Genomic DNA, 17,401 nt, shown 5'->3' on the forward strand with positions numbered 1-17,401 from the left:
GTCTTTATAGCATCAGCTGCCCTTCATTAACACGTGTCCCTCATCAGCATTTTGTTGCATGATTCATTACTGTTTTGAATAAAGTAACTCTCTCGGCTTTAAGTATCAGAAAGCACGTATTGGCTATATAAGAAACGGTTATACATTCTGTAGGTATATTGTAGTCTTTACGGCCTTGTTAGTTATTGAAGATGCATTATAAAATAATAATCATAAATGAAGATTACCGAGACATAAACAACAAAGATGTTATTTAAGAAGCTCATACTTTCGTACGTGTTCGAAATACACGTGTAATAGTAGCAAAATCAATAGGTTCTGGACTAGACAAGACCATAAATATGAAATGGGTACCAGTTTATTCTGAAGAGCGAACTAAAGTCGTAGCTTGCCCTTTTACAGCATGAGCAGGAACACCACGAAGTTCATTAAAGTTCACTTCAATACGCATTACAATGCTCAGTTGATCTGTGGATGCATTATTGCATTCGAGAACGTAATGTTAACACTTTTGATCGTGAAATAAAGACAAATGTTACTCATGTTTGGTACCTACAAATATTTGCGAAAAAATGTTTCAAGTGCTTCATAGAAAAGCATAATGATTTCGCAATGTATAAAAGTAAATACATCAAATATTTGCTCGACACACAAACAGGTGAGTAAATCAATATCAGTTGAATGGGCTCGATACGTAGCCCTTATCAAGGCACGCAGGTACGTGCCGTTATCATACTTATCAAACGCTTGTTTATCGAAGGATAACGTGATCAATAATTGTGTTAGACTCATTTTAAACTTTTGATTTTGGAACCAATCACAGTTACGGGACAAAGGAGTTTTGGGAATGAGAACAAGTTGCAGAGCCACAACAAAATAGTCTTTATTTCACAGAGAATAAGTTTAGTTTTTGATCATGTTTTGTAGTCAAATGTGTTGCTTTTTCGTCATTCTTGCTAACTTTTGGGTTAGGTACCTGTGGATCAATGGGGTGAATTGGAAACTAATTAGCCGAAATTGGCAGAAGGATCCTTTTGGAAGAGCTGTTTTCTAATTCTAATATCTAACCAGAATCTAACTCGACGAATGTTACACTACCTACGTAATGCTAATGAAGCGACATGGTAATAATACTAAAGTCTGACACTTCATTAGTGAGCCTGAGTAACGGCAACAAACTAACAAGCCTGTATAATTACTTAGCACGCAAAGGTGTCTACTGTCGACTGCAACAACCAGTTACTAAGAAGCAATATAGAATAATAACTACTGAAATTATGCTGAACAGATTTGAAAGCTGAGATAAAATTGATTTTGGAGTTTTTGTTTTTATAAATTGAAGCAAAGAAGTTGGTAGCCTAAATTATAGTTTGTTTACTTACAACAGCGACTAGCTTCCCGCGCACCGTGATGCCGATCATCGGCGCGAACCGGACTTCGACTCCTGGTTCCACCACCAGCTCTGCGTCTCTTTCAATGAGCAGATCATCCCGCAGCATGTAGGGGCTACCATCAGGCCTCCACACGGTGCGGCCGCCGGTCAGCACGCCGCCCGGCAACTCCGTTACACCCGACGACTTGTTCAGAAGATAAGGGTCCGCCGAACCAAGAGACTCTTGTCCTTTACACTCACGAAAGCAACACAATACCGTTACAAACACTAATACTGTCCTCCACTTGTACTTTGTGTCGCTAAACTGACTATGTCTCTTCTGCACACCCATATCTTTACAGCACTCCATTATTCACTAACTGAACACAAAAATATTCATTTCACTTTTACTACAGTTCCTCACCTGCAGCAACCTATTTCAACACCTATCCAAACATCGCACAGGTAACTCGACCCGATATAACACAACACATATTCATAAATAAACATTAAAGTTTTAAATGAATCTTCACGTAAATTGGGAATTGTGAATCAAAACAATTCATAACGAAACAAAGGTGGGGCTAGTAAAAATAAAACAAGCAAAAATGCGCGCTGCCGCGCGACCGTTGAACGAAGTCGTTTGGCCGGTTTCGTGTTGATTCCTCCTCCCTTCCCTCCTCGCATAACAGCCTCACTCACTCATTCTATCAAAAGCCTCCTCCCCTCCACAGGGCTATTCGGATTACGGGCCTGATTGTGAATGACGTCACGAATGCACGATAGTGAGACCGAGTAAACAATTCATTGGACGTTCATTCGTTCGTTCTTTCCTTATAGAAGTTAAATATTAATAATTTTTTAAATAAAAATTGATGTAAAAGAAACAATTCAACCTTTTTGTATTTAATTAGCGATCACAAAAATAATTATCTTTTTATTTTTAAAGACTATTTTCAAATTCTTTATAATTAAGTTGCAACACTGACTACTATGCTATCGTGGGAAAACTTCATTCACTCATTCCTATAATCCCGTTGTGCGTTTCTCTAACGATCGTTCATTCACTCATAAATTTCGTCGACTCTTTTAAGTCTTCATAATTTATATTTAAAATAGTTGGAATAAAGTTATAATTTAAGTAATTTTAGGCCGATTTTAATTCCTTATCATTTTTATATCAACGTTACACGTAAGTTTTCACTATTGATCAAGTAATATTCGATAAATTGTAATTGTTGGCGTGGCGTGGCAATGCTTGTGCAGTGTCGACATTTTGTTTTCTTCATTGTATTTATATATTTATTTCTGTGCGAAGTACGGTCGCGTCGTAATTACATTTGTGATTTATCATCGCATATGAGCTTCTGTGATCTTTTTACATGTAATTGAATTGGATTTAATTTATTTATAGATTTCAACACAATCATGAGTTCTGGTGGTACTCGCGTGTATGTCGGCGGATTAGTGGAAGGCATCAAGAAGGAAGACCTCGAGAGAGAATTTGATAAATACGGAAAACTAAACTCTGTTTGGGTGGCCCTCAACCCTCCGGGTTTTGCCTTCATAGAATTTGAGAACTTGCAGGAGGCTGAGGATGCGTGTAGCGCGATGAACGGATTCGAGATGTTAGGCGCGACCCTAAAAGTAGAGATCTCTAGGAAGCGAGATGGGCCCCGCAGGGGTGGCGGCTTCCGTGGAGGACGCGGCGGTGGTAACTTCAGAGGTCGCGGCTTCGGCGGCCCTCCCGGCGGCGGCAACAGATCCTTCAACTCGTACGGTGGCGGCCGGCCCTACAATCGCAACAACCAACGCGATGAGTACGGCAACGGTGGCGGCAGCTTCAGATCTAGGTCGCCATTGTCTCGATATTAATTTAGTATTTAGTTTTATGTTAGGTGTTAGTGTTATCGTAATCTGAAGCCTTCTAAGTGTTAAATTCAATGTCTGGTAAAAACTGGGGGTTTAATATTAATACTAGGAGGTGTTCCATTGATGTCTCAAGGAATTAGAGGTAATTAATAGCTTTGATTTTATCTAGTGTTTTTCAGTGTGACTTTACTAAAATGATTCTGTCTAGCATTTAATGTATGTAACTCGTATCTGTTTGATTCAATAAATTTATGTGAAAACAACTCTAGTTGTTTGTTCACTTACTGATATGCATTATTAGTAGTATTGTATTGCCATTAATGATGAATCTGTGCAAATCATTGTAAATGTGTATAACCTAAAATGTTAATGTTGCTCATTCTACGGACATAAGTCATCATCGTCAGTAAGTTCAACTCTTTTCAACACCCTAAGCTTCTACTTGTTGATAAGTCCTTAACTCTGTTGTTTTGTTTCAGTTCCTTGGAATTCTGATCTCGGGTCATTTGATTTTTCGAGAAGTTAATGCATGAACAATCCTTCAGTGATTACTTAACATTCTGCCTAAGCACCCTAATTGCTAAGTTTCTTTAAAAAAATATATGACTATATAATTCAGTTTGATTTTTATTATGTCCATACAAAATGACATCACAAAATGTATTCTTAAAACTAGTTTCAAGTAAATAATTAAGAAGGGCTGCTAAGACACGCCATCAGAAGCTCCATTTTGTTCAAGAAGTTCTTGCCTTCCATTTTCTCTAATTTAATTTCTTTGAAAGCTCCTCCGAGATGCTCCCACTTCTTATCTTGAACAAGCTCACTGGTAAAGAAGTCTTTTCTGGGAGATTGAGCTATGAATACTTGAATGCCAACTGACGGCTCACATCTTATTGCTAACATTCTGTCACCTAAAACAAAAAGAAACAAAATCATTAAAAAATAAACAGTGCAACAAGTGATCTTGATCATACAAATGGGTAAGATATACATTAGTTATGAATAGGAGTCTTACAGTAAATTCATAACCTAAACCTACCATTTGGAGAGGCAAGTAGACATGAGGAAGCATTCCCAAGAGGTTCAACTGGTCCCGAGCCCAAGTGTGAGCTGCTAGCCAGGAGTTGCCAGCCCATGCATCGGCCTACAGCCTGCACTGCGGTCATCTGATGCTGATATATCTGTTGGAGAAGTAATTTGGTTATGGTATTTACACATCTCTTATCAGGCCTACTTAGGGCAACACAGATATGGGTATGTAAAGATAGTTTTTAATATTGGGTTGCATAAATAACTAACAGCATGAAGTTTTAATGGAAAAAAATATTTAGAAATCCTAACAAATTTTGGTGTGCACCAAGTTTAGCATGGATTACCTGACAGTATATGAGATCTCTTAGCTCCTGAAGTTCATAAGACAGATGTCTCACTTTGCCGTCACGGCAAATACATTTGAGGGTCTTCTCGCCTACGTGTACCACTAAAGATGTTCTGCATACAGCATCATACCTGATTTGAAGGAACATGTATTAATTGTGTGTCATAAAAGCACTATTAAAAACTGGTTTATTAGAATTGATAGTAAACAAGTCCATCAACTATTATAACTAACATCGTTTATAAAGTTGTAGTTATTTTGTTAAACTAAATTCGGTAGATAAAATTGATAACAATTTTTAACATCTTTTGCTTCTGGACATTTGATTAGTTATTTTGGTAGAAAGATACTAACACGCCTTATCAAGTAGATTAGTCATAACAGCCTAAAATAGTATATAGTGGACTAGCTGTTACAAGAAGTAGAATCACCTCACAGAAACTGCAGAAACCAGATAGTAAGCTAGTAATAAATTGTTTATTTGTCAACGGTAAAACTTAAGTACTATTCTGATGTAAATATGTTCAACAGGAAAAAACCGTTGTTTACATCAAACCCCAATTTATTTGGGCATTTATTTCATGCGCAATTCAGCTTGTTTTGTGCCATAATGTGCTATCATAGGCTGTTTCATGTTTTAGTATTTTAGTTTGCATAAACAAGGAAGATAATTATCATGTTACGCACTAATCTATACTATAAAATAACTTTATTTAAGAGGAAGCATTTTTTTTTATCTCAGAGTAACATAGTACTTATAGGAAGAAAATTCCATCAGAACGTGAGTGAGATCTGGGGAACATTTTTATTTATGTTTGTTTGTAGGTACCCTAAACTGAACCAATCAGAAAAATTATTTCATTGTTAGGTTAGGAGGCTAGACTATCTCCGGAGTAACATAGACTATACTTTGCTGGTGAAACAGTGAGTAAATAAAGTGGTAGATATAAGCACATATTGTATGTTCTTACCCATAAGCCATAATATTGATTTTCACACATGATTGTGTGGGGCTGTTTAGAGCATTCCAGTGCGACACGATCAGCGGGTCTTTGACCTGAGGAAGGACAAAATGTGAATAGAATTAATTATACCCAAATATGTGACCATGATATCACATCTATCAATACATTTTTAGATCAAATTTATTGATTTTCAAGCAACATAATGTGTGATATATGCAGTTCTTATCTTACGTGATACAATGAGTGGAAAAATTACTACTGGTCTATTTATTATTCCGGTACATCTAGATAAAATTATGTACAAATCTATAGGATTTTTACCAACTTTTTCATCATCTTACCGAATAAATATTACAAACCTCTTTAGCAATAGTATCAAGTACATATTCGCTTCGTCTCCTCATAAAGAAATGTTGTGCTTGCTGAATGATTTGCTCTAACAAAGACTGTTCCTTACTCATATCGAGTAATTCATAACGATCAGCTGCCATAGGACCTAAAACAAAACGATTTAGAAATAAATTAGCAAAATCAACAACATAATGTTGGTGTTTGTGATTGTATTAACTTTATTTTGATCTTGTGGAGGTCGTAGATAACGTTGATATGGTTGAGATAAGTGTTCCAAAAACGGTAGTAAATACTATATATTTGTATTTGGGCTTCATGAATATAAAATATTAAAATATTATTTAATAGAGTTGCTTTATTTTGGTGGGAAAGCATCTAATGACTTCTATCACTGTGGGTGCAGCGTGAGGGAGTGTCTAACTCTGACTCTTACTGACTAAAACCCATCATGTTCCTTCTTGTGCCCTTGATGTACCGTGGTAACTCTTTCGAAGAATCCCACAGCCCCGACAGGATAGAGATTAATCACAAAATCTGTGAGGGCTTGGATAAAATTCAGCTTCAACTGAGGGCTTATTTCTAGGTTCTTATAGCTTAGTTCTAATTACAAAATTACCTGCTAAACAGCGTCGTTTAGAAGGTCCAAGTGGGCCAGTAGCCGGGTGCGGAAAGGGGTGATGAGTGTTAGCGTGATGCACGGCTCGCAGCAGCTGGTGCAACGAATGTTCCAGAACGTGGTCGTGATCTGACTTGCCTGTCGCACTTTCAGGCTAAAAAAATATTGAGAAATGAGAACTTCCTTTTTTTCGAAGTCGGTAAATAACAAAACAGTGTTTTGCATCTCTATTGGAGTACTGTGATAAGAATAAAAGATTGTCCGAAATAACTTGGCTAGTCTTAAAATAACTGTTTGGTTGTAGTGAAATTTCTAGGAAGAAAATTGCATCCTGTTCAGCAGTTTCATAATCAGCTAATATGAGAGTCAACAAAGTTTTGGACATACTGTAAGACTATATAAACTCATTTTGATTGCAAACCTTCACTCCTTCTGGATTGGCATTGTTATTATTCTGACCATTGTTGTGGCATAGTCCAATCAACAGTTGAATCCCAGGGAGTACCTAAAATATAAATTGTTCATATTAATTTACACATACAGATTTCAAATGATTTAGTAAGGGATCAAAATAATTTCTTCTTCACCATTTAGTTTAAAACATTATATTCCATCGCATTATTCTGTATGTTCATTATACTATACCCGCAACTACCAATTTGATTGCAGTTTTTAGCAATAGATCAAGAAACTCATCAGGAAGTAGATAATTTATACTGGTGAGATGCCATGGCAGCCCCAAGACTGTTCTTAATATAATGAATAGCCTTACAAAATTAATGCCTGCAATTTATTTCTTCTTATCAAGTGAGCTACAGTGTTTAGCACCTAACAAGCCCCAGTACCAAGAATTCCTGACAACCTTGGACATGGAATGGCAACAAGGCTTCCTACTGAGTAGCATTTGGGGAGGCCGGCTTTTCTCAGGCACAGTACAATTGACACCAAAACTTACAGTAGCCATAATCTGATTGCCAACAACCATATGGGGTATAGAAGCATCAAGTTGGACAGCCTCAGCAGCTAGCCTCGCGAACAGCTCCTTACAGAAGAGTACATTCTGAGCAGCTTCCAGTTTCTGTTGCCAGTGGAGTTCGGCACCGTCTCCTGGGAGTGTTCCGGGACAATTGATAGCAGCTGAACTGAGTGTTGCTGTTACTACGTCTTCTTGTTCTGTAACAAAGTTTATTGTTAATTGATTGTGATTTTTAGTTGTGAGATTATAAGATATTATATTAAATATATTTTTGAAAATATATCGGCGTCTGCATATAATGGGTTAAACAAAACCGATTGGATTAATGAAGCTGTTGTGTTGCTGGGGAATTTGTTCCAGCATTTTTTATTCCCAGCGAAAACATATTCAAAATGGTGAAAGGCATGCGTTTTTGGGGCTATGTTTTGTAAAATTGGCCTGCAAAAAGAGTGGATTTATCAGCATACTTTTGAATAAATTACTTTTATCTTTACAATTTTACAAAGTGTGATATAATATTGTGAAGTCATTTTGAGTATAAACATTAACACGAAAACGAATTCCTAACAATATTTGACTGGACTATTCTCCAATTTCCCTCATAAACAGACCAAAGAAACAATAGAACGGTTGTTAATACCTTTTTGACAAAGAACTGATATGAAGGCAACACCCTGCAGCTCAGGTGGGACAGTGACGCGTAGAGCCGACGGCACCGGGCCCGCCGCGCTCATGGCTTGAGCTATCTGTTCCTCTGGCGCTTTTGTTACCTGTAACAAAGAGGGTGCACATATATCAAACTAATTTATATATTCAAAGAATTTCAAGAACTTTGACCAAAGTTTAAGTTGGTTTAATTAAATGTCTTCAAAAGAACTATAAATAATTCTTAGCAAGGAATAAAGTTATTAGAGTTGACAGCTTTAGGTTCTGATCATATTGACATCAATTTCATCATCAAAATTACTAATCACCTATTAATAAAAATGTTGCTTTCTGATGGTAAAAGAATTTTCAAAATTAGTTTAGTACGTAATTGTAGCATTGTATGGGCTTGGATATAGCTACTGAACCAATTTGAAGTCTTATATCATACTAGCTTCTGCCAGCGGTTTCACCCGCATCCCGTGGGAACTACTTCCCGTACCGGGATAAAAAGTAGCCTATAGCCTTCCTCGATAAATGGGCTATCTAACACTGAAAGAAATTTTCAAATCGGACCAGTAGTTCCTGAGATTAGCGCATTCAAACAAACAAACAAACTCTTCAGCTTTATAATATTAGTATAGATAGAAGAAAGCATTTTTTTTATAGATGAGTGTGATAGGCCATATTTTAACTAGTTATGTGATGTTATTAGAGACACGACTGAAACCATAGGGCCTGATAAAAAAATGCAAACCTCGAAAACACCTGTCTGACTGAACTTAGAGCCAGCAGTGCGATAACTCAAATCCCCAACAATGGTGTTGGAAACTTTCTTCAGCCTCCAGTTTTGTCTCAGTCTCAGCAGGTCTATGTGGAAGTCTGGCATGTTCCTGGTCATCCTCATGGACTCACTGGCCCGGAGACGATCAACTCCAGCTAAGAGTACTGCTGCTGCAGCTGCTAGGGCCTTCTTTCTGCCATAAACTTGGACCATGGGCCTGCCTTCCACTTGTTCTGGTTGAACTGGGTCCAAAACCTTTAAAGTAGAATTATTATTGTCGTAATTAAAGTAGAATTATTGCATATTACAAAGGAAATCTGCTATATCTCTCTGTTTGCAAAAAACTATGAGACTACCTACGCTGATTACATGAAGAAGTTTAAGGTGCATACAATACACAACTTAGGTGTGGCTGGTATAGGCAACTAGTTGGACAGTTTACATTAAATAAAACATAAAGATTGACTACTAGAGTCTTATTGGTGCAATTCCCTTTCACATGTATTGAAATTGTTCCCAGTACTATATCTATTGCATTATATCTACAACAACAATTATTATAAACATTGAAGCTTCTCTTACCATGTATCTCTTCTCCTTGGCAATACTGAGTACATCAGCCAGCACACAGACTTCCGTGAGTGCATTTCTGAGTTTGTTACGCACTGAGTCCCAAGGCCATAAGCTCGACTGATACCCTGGCTCCTTATTCTCATCCTCAGACTTTGAATCAGAACTACTTTCACCTTCCTTCTTGATATTGCAGAATTCATCTTCAGTCTTTGAGAAATCAATCTTTTGTGCTAGGCGCGCGAGGTTCTCTGACATAGACAGAGGTCTGTGAAGAAAACCATAATGATATACAAACTTTTTGCAAAATAGCTCAGTCTATGGCAATGTTGTTTCCATTTTCACATTGGTAGGTACACTGAATACTTACGCCTGATAGATTTCCTGGCCATCATAGGTAATCTCCTGGATTTGGTTCTCTATTGGTGCCTCGATAGAAATATTAACCGAATTCGCCATTTCTCTGTTTTTGGCACTCACACAATATTTACCATAACATTGTATTTACTTCGGAAGGTTATCGTAGAATTTTCACTTAAACGCTTCTACAAAAACTATGAATAAATAGGACCTGTTAACTATTATTGTTTATTTATATCTAGTCTAGATAACTAATTAAATAATAATAAATAATATCAAGACGACGGACAACCAGCGACCGCCACAAAATAAAAATTAGTTTTTAATTTTTTTGACATTTTACTTTAATCGTTTTTTTTACAGCATTTTTTGGATAGTAGCCCTTTTGCTACAATCTTAAAAAGTGATCATAATCATTCATTTTTATTCATAGTGGTTTCTGTATTTAGCATTTTTTATTTATTTATTAATATTTTCTGCTTGTTAAGTTAATCATGACGAATGAGATTTATTTAATCCCCTGCGTAATGTGGATCTCACGCTGCCCCAACTAACGGTTGTCATTTGTCATATTTGTTATCGACATTTTGTAGTTTTATACGAAGCTATTACGTTTATCGAACACGAATTGGTTTCGAAATGGAAGTTACAAGATATTGATTTATGTTGGAACCATACAAAACTGTTTAACAGGTTTTAAAGCAAGGGTGAAGTTTGCTTTAGGAGTTAAATATGACCGATCGAGTGATAGCGGTAAGTGGAACAATCGTACACTCATTAATTTTCATCAGATTCTCACTAAACACGGTAACTCGATCAGATCTTGACTTCGTGTTTTACCTCTACTCATTGCATTGTCGCTTCGCTGATGATGAGGCGAGAGATGTTCGAATTACAGAGTGAGTTCGAGAGAAGAAAGTTATTTGCGTCCATATACCGCGCGCATATTAATCATGTGTTGGTAAATAACAAGTTCTATGGTATCAATGCCTACAATTCTATTATGGATATCATTTATACTTGCTGTCTTTGCACCTAATAATGACGAAGGTTACACGAAAGAGGGATGCCATGATTATACTGCACTTTTAAAACAGATTGTAACAGACATCCCTGAGATTGGGCATTTAAATTAGGATGAATCAAAACAACAAACAAGAAAATATTTTATACTTTATATATTTATATGTGAAGCGAAGTTCAATACAACATTTCTAACAGAACTATATTCAAACTCTTTTCAGTCCCGTCCCAGCTTGGAGCAAGTCACAGCCATAGTGGACTTTATGGAAAAGCATCCAGCTCTAGCACTAGGTCAGTTGAGAGGGCTGGAGGGCAGAGACGAGAGCAAGAAACTGTGGTTCAAGCTGACTCGCATTGTCAATAATATTACAGGCCCTACTAGGCCTATGAAGTCTTGGATCAAAGTAAGTCATTCATGTTTATAGCTACTCAGGATACTATAGCATTGTGCTAATGCTAAAATATTCATAGAAGGGTTGATAACTTTTTATTTTCTTGATGTTTGTCTGAATTGCACCGGCTGTGGTCACGGGTGGACTCAAGTAATGGATTTTTTGAAAATTTATAGTAAAAAAGCATATGCTTACTTCCCAATACATAGTAGTCCATTGGACAATGATATTTTTTTTATAATGACATTGCACAGTTATAGTACAATAAATCTTAATTTATTTTAATAATTATTCAGATCATATTAATTGCCAAGTGGAGCCCCATCATCATTACCAACCTTCTCTCTGATCACTGTTGCTTCTGCTTGGAAACATAATTTTTTATTATTTAAAATAAAAATCTGCCTCTCCTGTTTCCTAATATTTTCCTGTATTTGCTATTTTTCATAGTATTGGGCTGATAAGAAGTCAACAGTGAGATCTAAGGTGTTGGGCGGAGGAGGTGATCCCAACAACCTGTGTTCCAACATCGAGAAGAAGATTTGGGATCTATTTCTAGCAAATGATAGTGGCAGTAAGTATTAAAATATTGTTTTTAATAGGCATGAATAATTTTAAAAAACATGCATGTCTCTAAATTAAACCTTCTCATTCTACCCCACCAGTGAAATTCAATTAGAAATAAGAACAAAATAAGCTATATTTCTGATCTCAAAAAAAAAATAGGTATCGCTGACTCAGGAAGCAAGCTATAGGCATTTTGAAAAATCCATGATATTCAATATTAGGAAAAATATAATTTATTTATTTATTTGGATTTCCAACAAGAAACACATTACAGACAAGTTTTAGGAATAAATATTAGGGGTTAAAGTATGAAATTGCCGTTTTATTCTAGTAGGTTTTTGAATTGCCATAGAGTCTTCATGGTTTGAGGTTTTCGAATTTAACTTTTTTCACGTGGTTTCTGTGATGTTTTTCTTTTAAAAAATGTGAAACATTTGATTATCGATGTTCAATTGTTTTTGTTATTCAACTTAAACAAGAAAGATGGATACTGCGAAAATTTGAGTAATTTTTGAATATGAGTTCCGACGCGGGATTGAACGGCAGAAACAGCCCGCAATATCAATGCTGCATTTGAAGAGGTGTCTGCTAAAGAACGCGCCGTGCGATTTTGGATTAAACGCTTTCGTGGTGGAAACTTCGACTTGAAGAACGAGCCATGAGAAAGACCGCCTGACAGGTGATTAACGAGAAATTAAGAGAGACGGTGAACGCCGATCCTAGTCAAACTACCCAGATACCCAGCCGAACACCGAATAATGTTGAAAAAATTAGCAGTAAAACAGCCACGACTCATGAATCGACCTTCACCGCTATTGCTCCATGACAACGCGAGGCCTCATACAGCAAAATAAACCGTTTTAACTCTTCAGGAACTGCAGTTGGAAACTATTCGTCTTCCTCCATATTCGCCAGACCTTGCTCTAACGGACGACCATTTTTTTTTGTGATTTGGACAATTATCTACGTCACAAGAAGTTTCTTCCCAGGAGGCAGAACAAAATTCTTTCACACTGTTTGTGCAGTCTAGATCCTCAGAGTTCTATCGTAAAGGCATAAATGACCTTCTTATTAGATGACCGCAATGTATAGATAATAATGGCAACTATTTTGATTAAATAAGTTTGTTAAAAATTAAAAAAAAATACAATTTAGGTTTTCAGTACAAATCGGCAATTTCATACTTTAACCCCTATTATTAACTTTTCTTATGTTTCCTTAATTATAGGTAATCACAGCATGCATTAAATTATAATAATACTTTAAAATTACTTATTATTTAAATATCTCTACACTCAACAGAAAACCGTGGTGCTGTCAAACAAGAATCCAGCTTCACAGAAGACAGTTTCTACAACGAAGATAGCATGGACCAGAACCATGTAGAGTCCGATCCTGTGCTGGCCTTTGAGGAACCCGTTGTTGATGTCGAAGAAAGGCAGATTGGTATCATGGAGAAATTGGTGAGATATATTCGGGTTTAGCTACTACTGGTTTCAGGATAGAATATAAATATGATATACTAATGGATAAACTATACTGCGCTGGTGCGAACAGCTAACTGCGGAGAAGCAAAGCTATTAAAAAGCTGTATTATGTGCTTAATTTTAAGTGTGTGTATGCGTCTATAGTTGTGCAATAAAATTTATTTTCTTTCTTTTTTTTCTTTCTATTTGACGGGAACTATTAAAGCGCTTTCAAACTAGTGGAATTTGTTTTATCTCGATCCATGGTGGCACACAACCTGTCCTGCGAATCCAGGAGTCATCATTTGAACATAAGAAAGATGTCAACTGCCAATCTCCTTCGACAAGTGCATTCCCGCGCGGAAAATCCTTTAGTGTGAAAGCTCTATAAACTTGATACTGATTGTTTCTTTCTCCTTGTGTTGCAGCTGAAAGTGATGAGTGACCAGGCGGCGGCCATGACACAACTGGCGCATGCGTCGCACGTCAATGCACAAGCCATGGAGAGACTCGCTGATGCCTCACAGATACAGGTACAGACTATGTCTAAATAACAAAACAAGATTATCCTTAATTTTATTTAAGTTTAGCATTGGCCTAACAAGGCAACGCATTTTCTTCAATATCATTTTATACATAGAGTCGAGAACATACATTTGCCCCAGACTTGTAGTTCTCGACACTAGTGATTGTTACCCGGAGTGTGCCATGCTAACATATAATACAGAAATGTAAAAAAAAAAAACAAAATAAGTAGCTTTTAAACACATTTTATTCTGCCTTTTTACATGCCTCAGGAGTTACTTTGTACTGATGTTATCATAACTTTCAACAGGCCAGAGCGATAGACCGTCTAGCGACCACGTTCGAGACGATAAGCGCAGCCACACACGATGTTCGCAACGCTATCGTCGATATCGACGCGACAATGAAGCGATTCTATTCCACATCGCCCACTTAGCACAGGTATCTATGAACTGCCGGAGTACTTCGGTGATGTTCGAGAAGGATATTCAACCTCATTGGTGACGCCAAAATTATTTTAGGTCTGGTCGAAAACTGTGATTGACAGTTCGAATATTCGAATGTTATGTTCTCGTTTTAAATTTTGTGATAGACAATGGGAGGGCAATGAATTTAGAAAATTTTGTTTTAACGATAGCCGGACGGATAGGCGGAAGCCTTTTGTTTATAATATAAAAATATGGGTATAAGTACTTCTGAATAGCTTACCCAGGCACAAGCATTTTCTAATGATCATTTTTTAGTATTACTAGTCATAAGCCTTTGTAAATATAACTAAAAGCCATTGTATAATAGGTGATGAAAAAATAGTTCAAAACTATGATATTATTTACATTAATCAATTTTGTACATAAGAAAATTTGATCTTTTATATTTATTAGTTTGTAAGATTTTGTATTATGCATTTACATGTTTTTTTTTTCAATTCTTAAGTATAGTTCTAAGTTATAGTATGCATTCGTTTAAGCAATTTTGGCCTCCAATGGCTTTGTAGAAAATTACTTTGAAGTGAAAATATGGCTGTTAGTTTCTTCCATAGACAACTTCCATAACAACTGTCTACTGCCAACTTTTACAAAATATTATAAGGAACGAGAAATTGTTTCAGAGCAACTCGTCGTACGTAGATAATGATGTTATCTTGTAAATAATAATAAATAAAAAATGAATTTAATAAAACCATTTATAGCACATACTTAGTTTTATTGATTGCACATAATCAAAATTATCATATAAAAAATACTAAATATTAAAATTATTTTCAATGGCAACAATTTATTGGTAACTGCAGAAACACATAAATTAAGTACATTTCATTGGTCACATAAATTCTAGCAAGGAAGTAAGGAAGTCTTGCCTTGCCAGCTAAGCTGAACACAACAGAAATATTGCGAATTTAACCGAAAACTATACAAGTATGGCTGGCTAATTCTTAGGTAAAATCTTTGGATATTGTCATATCTACATACCTATACCTAATATTTAATTATAGCTACGTTACTGTGTACTATATTCTGGTGGAGTCGTGTTTCAGGAAGATTTGATACCCGCTTCATATAAACCATACCGTGACGAGTTGCTTGTTCTTAAGTAGTAGCTGCCTTTGGCTCTGGGGACAAATACAATGGTTCTGGTGAAATGAAAAAAAGAACTACAGTCATTGCTAATTTACAAATGAAAACAGGCAACTGAAACGGTTAAGCCGTCGGAAATCGCACATTGAGTCAAAGGGGTTGACTCAACACAAGATACATTTGATAATAAATGCGAGAAAGATGTCTAGCTTTAATTTTAAATGCATAGTTTTTGTAGGTTTACCTATATATTCCAAATCGAGTTGCCTGCCTGTCTTCGAGAGCCTGATAATACACTTTTTGTTTCGTAAATAAAAACAGTATAAACTTGGAAACTTACTGTGTGTTAGTCAGGTCACCCATATAAATGGTCTGGTTGGTGTTGCCTCCATTACTCTTCCATTCTTCGAAGCTAGTCGCGTAAACTGCTTGCAGCGCCGTAGGGTACGCAAGTGACTCCGAATAGTATTGCCAAGCTCGATCGTGGCTACACAAAGCTGTAAAAATAGGCGTATTTTCTGATTTCATAATATCATTGCAGAAATACATATGACATGGTTTCTAATGATGTAATAGCTAGAAAGCGAATGAATGTTAAGTAAGATATATTTGTCTTTGACGACGAAACGACATTATTTGTGTAAGTAGGTTACGATACCTAATTTCGATGTTGTTCCACAATCGTTGATTTGTGTACCTACCTACATTACCTACGCTTAGGACAAATAGAAGACAGGAGGACTAAAAGTTGAGATAGAATTTGTATCTCCTGGATCTCTCACTAAACCAATCGTTGACAAAATAAAACGCAGTTTCAAAAGGCTAAATCAGGGCCTTCTAATTACCTAATTGCATAAATTAGCAGATATTTGAATAATATGCCCATAAAGATAATCCAGTGTTTAACAATTTGTAGATTAGGTACAAATTAGATCATTCTGCGACTTATTAGGCATCTGAATTGCATTGAATATGTATGACCCTCAAGTTTATAGGCATCTGACAATTCGGGGTGATAGGGGCATGAACCTTATTACATTTAATTAAGTAGGTAGGTAATACTTTTTGCCTTAATTTTATCTCTGTACTTTGTCTTTAATTAGGTATCAATTTTATCTCTGTAATTATGTAGGTAATCAACTGGTTAAAATTGTTCAAGTACTTTTTCGATTTACAAGTCAATGGTAATGGATTCTATTCATATAGCTTTATAGCTTTCAAATCTATATTATACCTTTAAAATATTACTTCCCTATGTCCAGGTTTTGTATACTCTACTGCCCTTGCGAAGAAGAACTTTTTTGGTAACTCTATTAGACTGTCAAGAGGATTAAATATATTTCTGGAAAGCAACGAAATTTTTTATTTGTGAAGATTGTCTCTTTTTCAATTTGAACATTTCGACAAAACAGTTTGTACCAAGACAGTGTTGCTAAGTATACATTGATAAGGTAATTCACTTGTAGATAACAATATTGTATTTAGAATTACGGAAAATCTTGCAATTTTTCATGGTCTTGGAATTGGCAGTAATTAGTAGTTAAGATAACAATTATGGACTGTTTAATGTTTAGGTAAGTGCTCGCAAATAAGATTAGGTGCATCCACTATCTTTGCTTTTATACCTGAGTAGAGTACATTTTTTTTTTGTAGGCTTGGTTGAGTGCATAGATATTATTTAAGAACTGGGTGCGTCAAGCTATGTCCAACGTTTAATTCAAATTATATGGGTAGACACAAAGAAATCTTACATTCTTTAGTGAACATTTCGAAGTCACCCACAGGACAACCAGGCTGGGATTCCTTTTCTTCTGTATTCGGCCAGAATTCCACCGTGACGTCAGATTTGCGCATACCATAGCCTCCTGCGTCTGTATGTATGACATCCACGAACAACCCACTCCTGCGGTCCAGAGCTTGGTATATTGTGAACCCTTCGAAGAACACGCCAGCGGGATCTAAACC

At 36.3% G+C, this 17,401-nt stretch overlaps 4 protein-coding genes across 4 annotated transcripts in view; 2 read left to right on the top strand and 2 right to left on the bottom strand.

The window, feature by feature from the left end:
• The window catches only part of LOC110384460 (protein bark beetle), a 28,238-nt gene extending 26,109 nt beyond the window's left edge, over positions 1 to 2,129 (bottom strand). The window contains exon 1 of the mRNA XM_021345748.3: positions 1,383 to 2,129. Coding sequence (XP_021201423.3) covers positions 1,383 to 1,742 — 360 coding nt within the window. The 5' untranslated portion in view covers positions 1,743 to 2,129. The remainder of the gene's footprint in view (positions 1 to 1,382) is intronic.
• A 274-nt stretch (positions 2,130 to 2,403) lies between these two features.
• Positions 2,404 to 3,862, top strand: LOC110384356 (RNA-binding protein Rsf1). The gene is made up of 3 exons (XM_021345610.2): positions 2,404 to 2,564; positions 2,787 to 3,386; positions 3,724 to 3,862. The coding sequence occupies exon 2, from the start codon at positions 2,801 to 2,803 to the stop codon at positions 3,245 to 3,247; it is 447 nt and encodes a 148-aa protein (XP_021201285.1). The 5' UTR covers positions 2,404 to 2,564; positions 2,787 to 2,800; the 3' UTR covers positions 3,248 to 3,386; positions 3,724 to 3,862.
• LOC110384355 (mediator of RNA polymerase II transcription subunit 17) lies at positions 3,854 to 10,229 on the bottom strand. The gene is made up of 12 exons (XM_021345608.3): positions 9,900 to 10,229; positions 9,542 to 9,797; positions 8,933 to 9,214; positions 8,171 to 8,300; positions 7,510 to 7,727; positions 6,976 to 7,059; positions 6,555 to 6,708; positions 5,947 to 6,083; positions 5,594 to 5,679; positions 4,621 to 4,753; positions 4,284 to 4,425; positions 3,854 to 4,155 (listed from the first exon to the last, which is right to left on the bottom strand). Exons 1-12 carry the CDS (start codon positions 9,986 to 9,988, stop codon positions 3,935 to 3,937), a joined length of 1,932 nt encoding a protein of 643 aa, XP_021201283.1. The 5' UTR covers positions 9,989 to 10,229; the 3' UTR covers positions 3,854 to 3,934.
• A 204-nt stretch (positions 10,230 to 10,433) lies between these two features.
• LOC110384426 (uncharacterized) lies at positions 10,434 to 15,053 on the top strand. Its single transcript, XM_021345707.3, has 6 exons — positions 10,434 to 10,642; positions 11,134 to 11,316; positions 11,755 to 11,878; positions 13,174 to 13,334; positions 13,766 to 13,870; positions 14,173 to 15,053. Exons 1-6 carry the CDS (start codon positions 10,622 to 10,624, stop codon positions 14,296 to 14,298), a joined length of 720 nt encoding a protein of 239 aa, XP_021201382.2. The 5' UTR covers positions 10,434 to 10,621; the 3' UTR covers positions 14,299 to 15,053.
• Positions 15,054 to 17,401: the final 2,348 nt, after the last annotated feature.

The sequence above is a fragment of the Helicoverpa armigera genome, chromosome 13, assembly GCF_030705265.1.
Source record: "Helicoverpa armigera isolate CAAS_96S chromosome 13, ASM3070526v1, whole genome shotgun sequence".
Lineage (NCBI taxonomy): Eukaryota > Metazoa > Arthropoda > Insecta > Lepidoptera > Noctuidae > Helicoverpa > Helicoverpa armigera.

What these genes read in the sequence shown, in the direction of transcription:
- LOC110384356 (XM_021345610.2), top strand. Translation starts at nt 2,801, where the DNA reads ATGAGTTCTGGTGGTACTCGCGTGTATGTCGGCGGATTAGTGGAAGGC.
- LOC110384355 (XM_021345608.3), bottom strand. Translation starts at nt 9,988, where the DNA reads ATGGCGAATTCGGTTAATATTTCTATCGAGGCACCAATAGAGAACCAA. An exon ending in GGCCAGGAAATCTATCAGGC is followed by an intron (nt 9,798 to 9,899) that starts GTAAGTATTCAG and finishes TTTTCTTCACAG; the next exon opens with ACCTCTGTCTATGTCAGAGA. An exon ending in GAGATCTCATATACTGTCAG is followed by an intron (nt 4,426 to 4,620) that starts GTAATCCATGCT and finishes CTTCTCCAACAG; the next exon opens with ATATATCAGCATCAGATGAC.
- LOC110384426 (XM_021345707.3), top strand. Translation starts at nt 10,622, where the DNA reads ATGACCGATCGAGTGATAGCG. An exon ending in CTATGAAGTCTTGGATCAAA is followed by an intron (nt 11,317 to 11,754) that starts GTAAGTCATTCA and finishes TATTTTTCATAG; the next exon opens with TATTGGGCTGATAAGAAGTC. An exon ending in TTGGTATCATGGAGAAATTG is followed by an intron (nt 13,335 to 13,765) that starts GTGAGATATATT and finishes CTTGTGTTGCAG; the next exon opens with CTGAAAGTGATGAGTGACCA.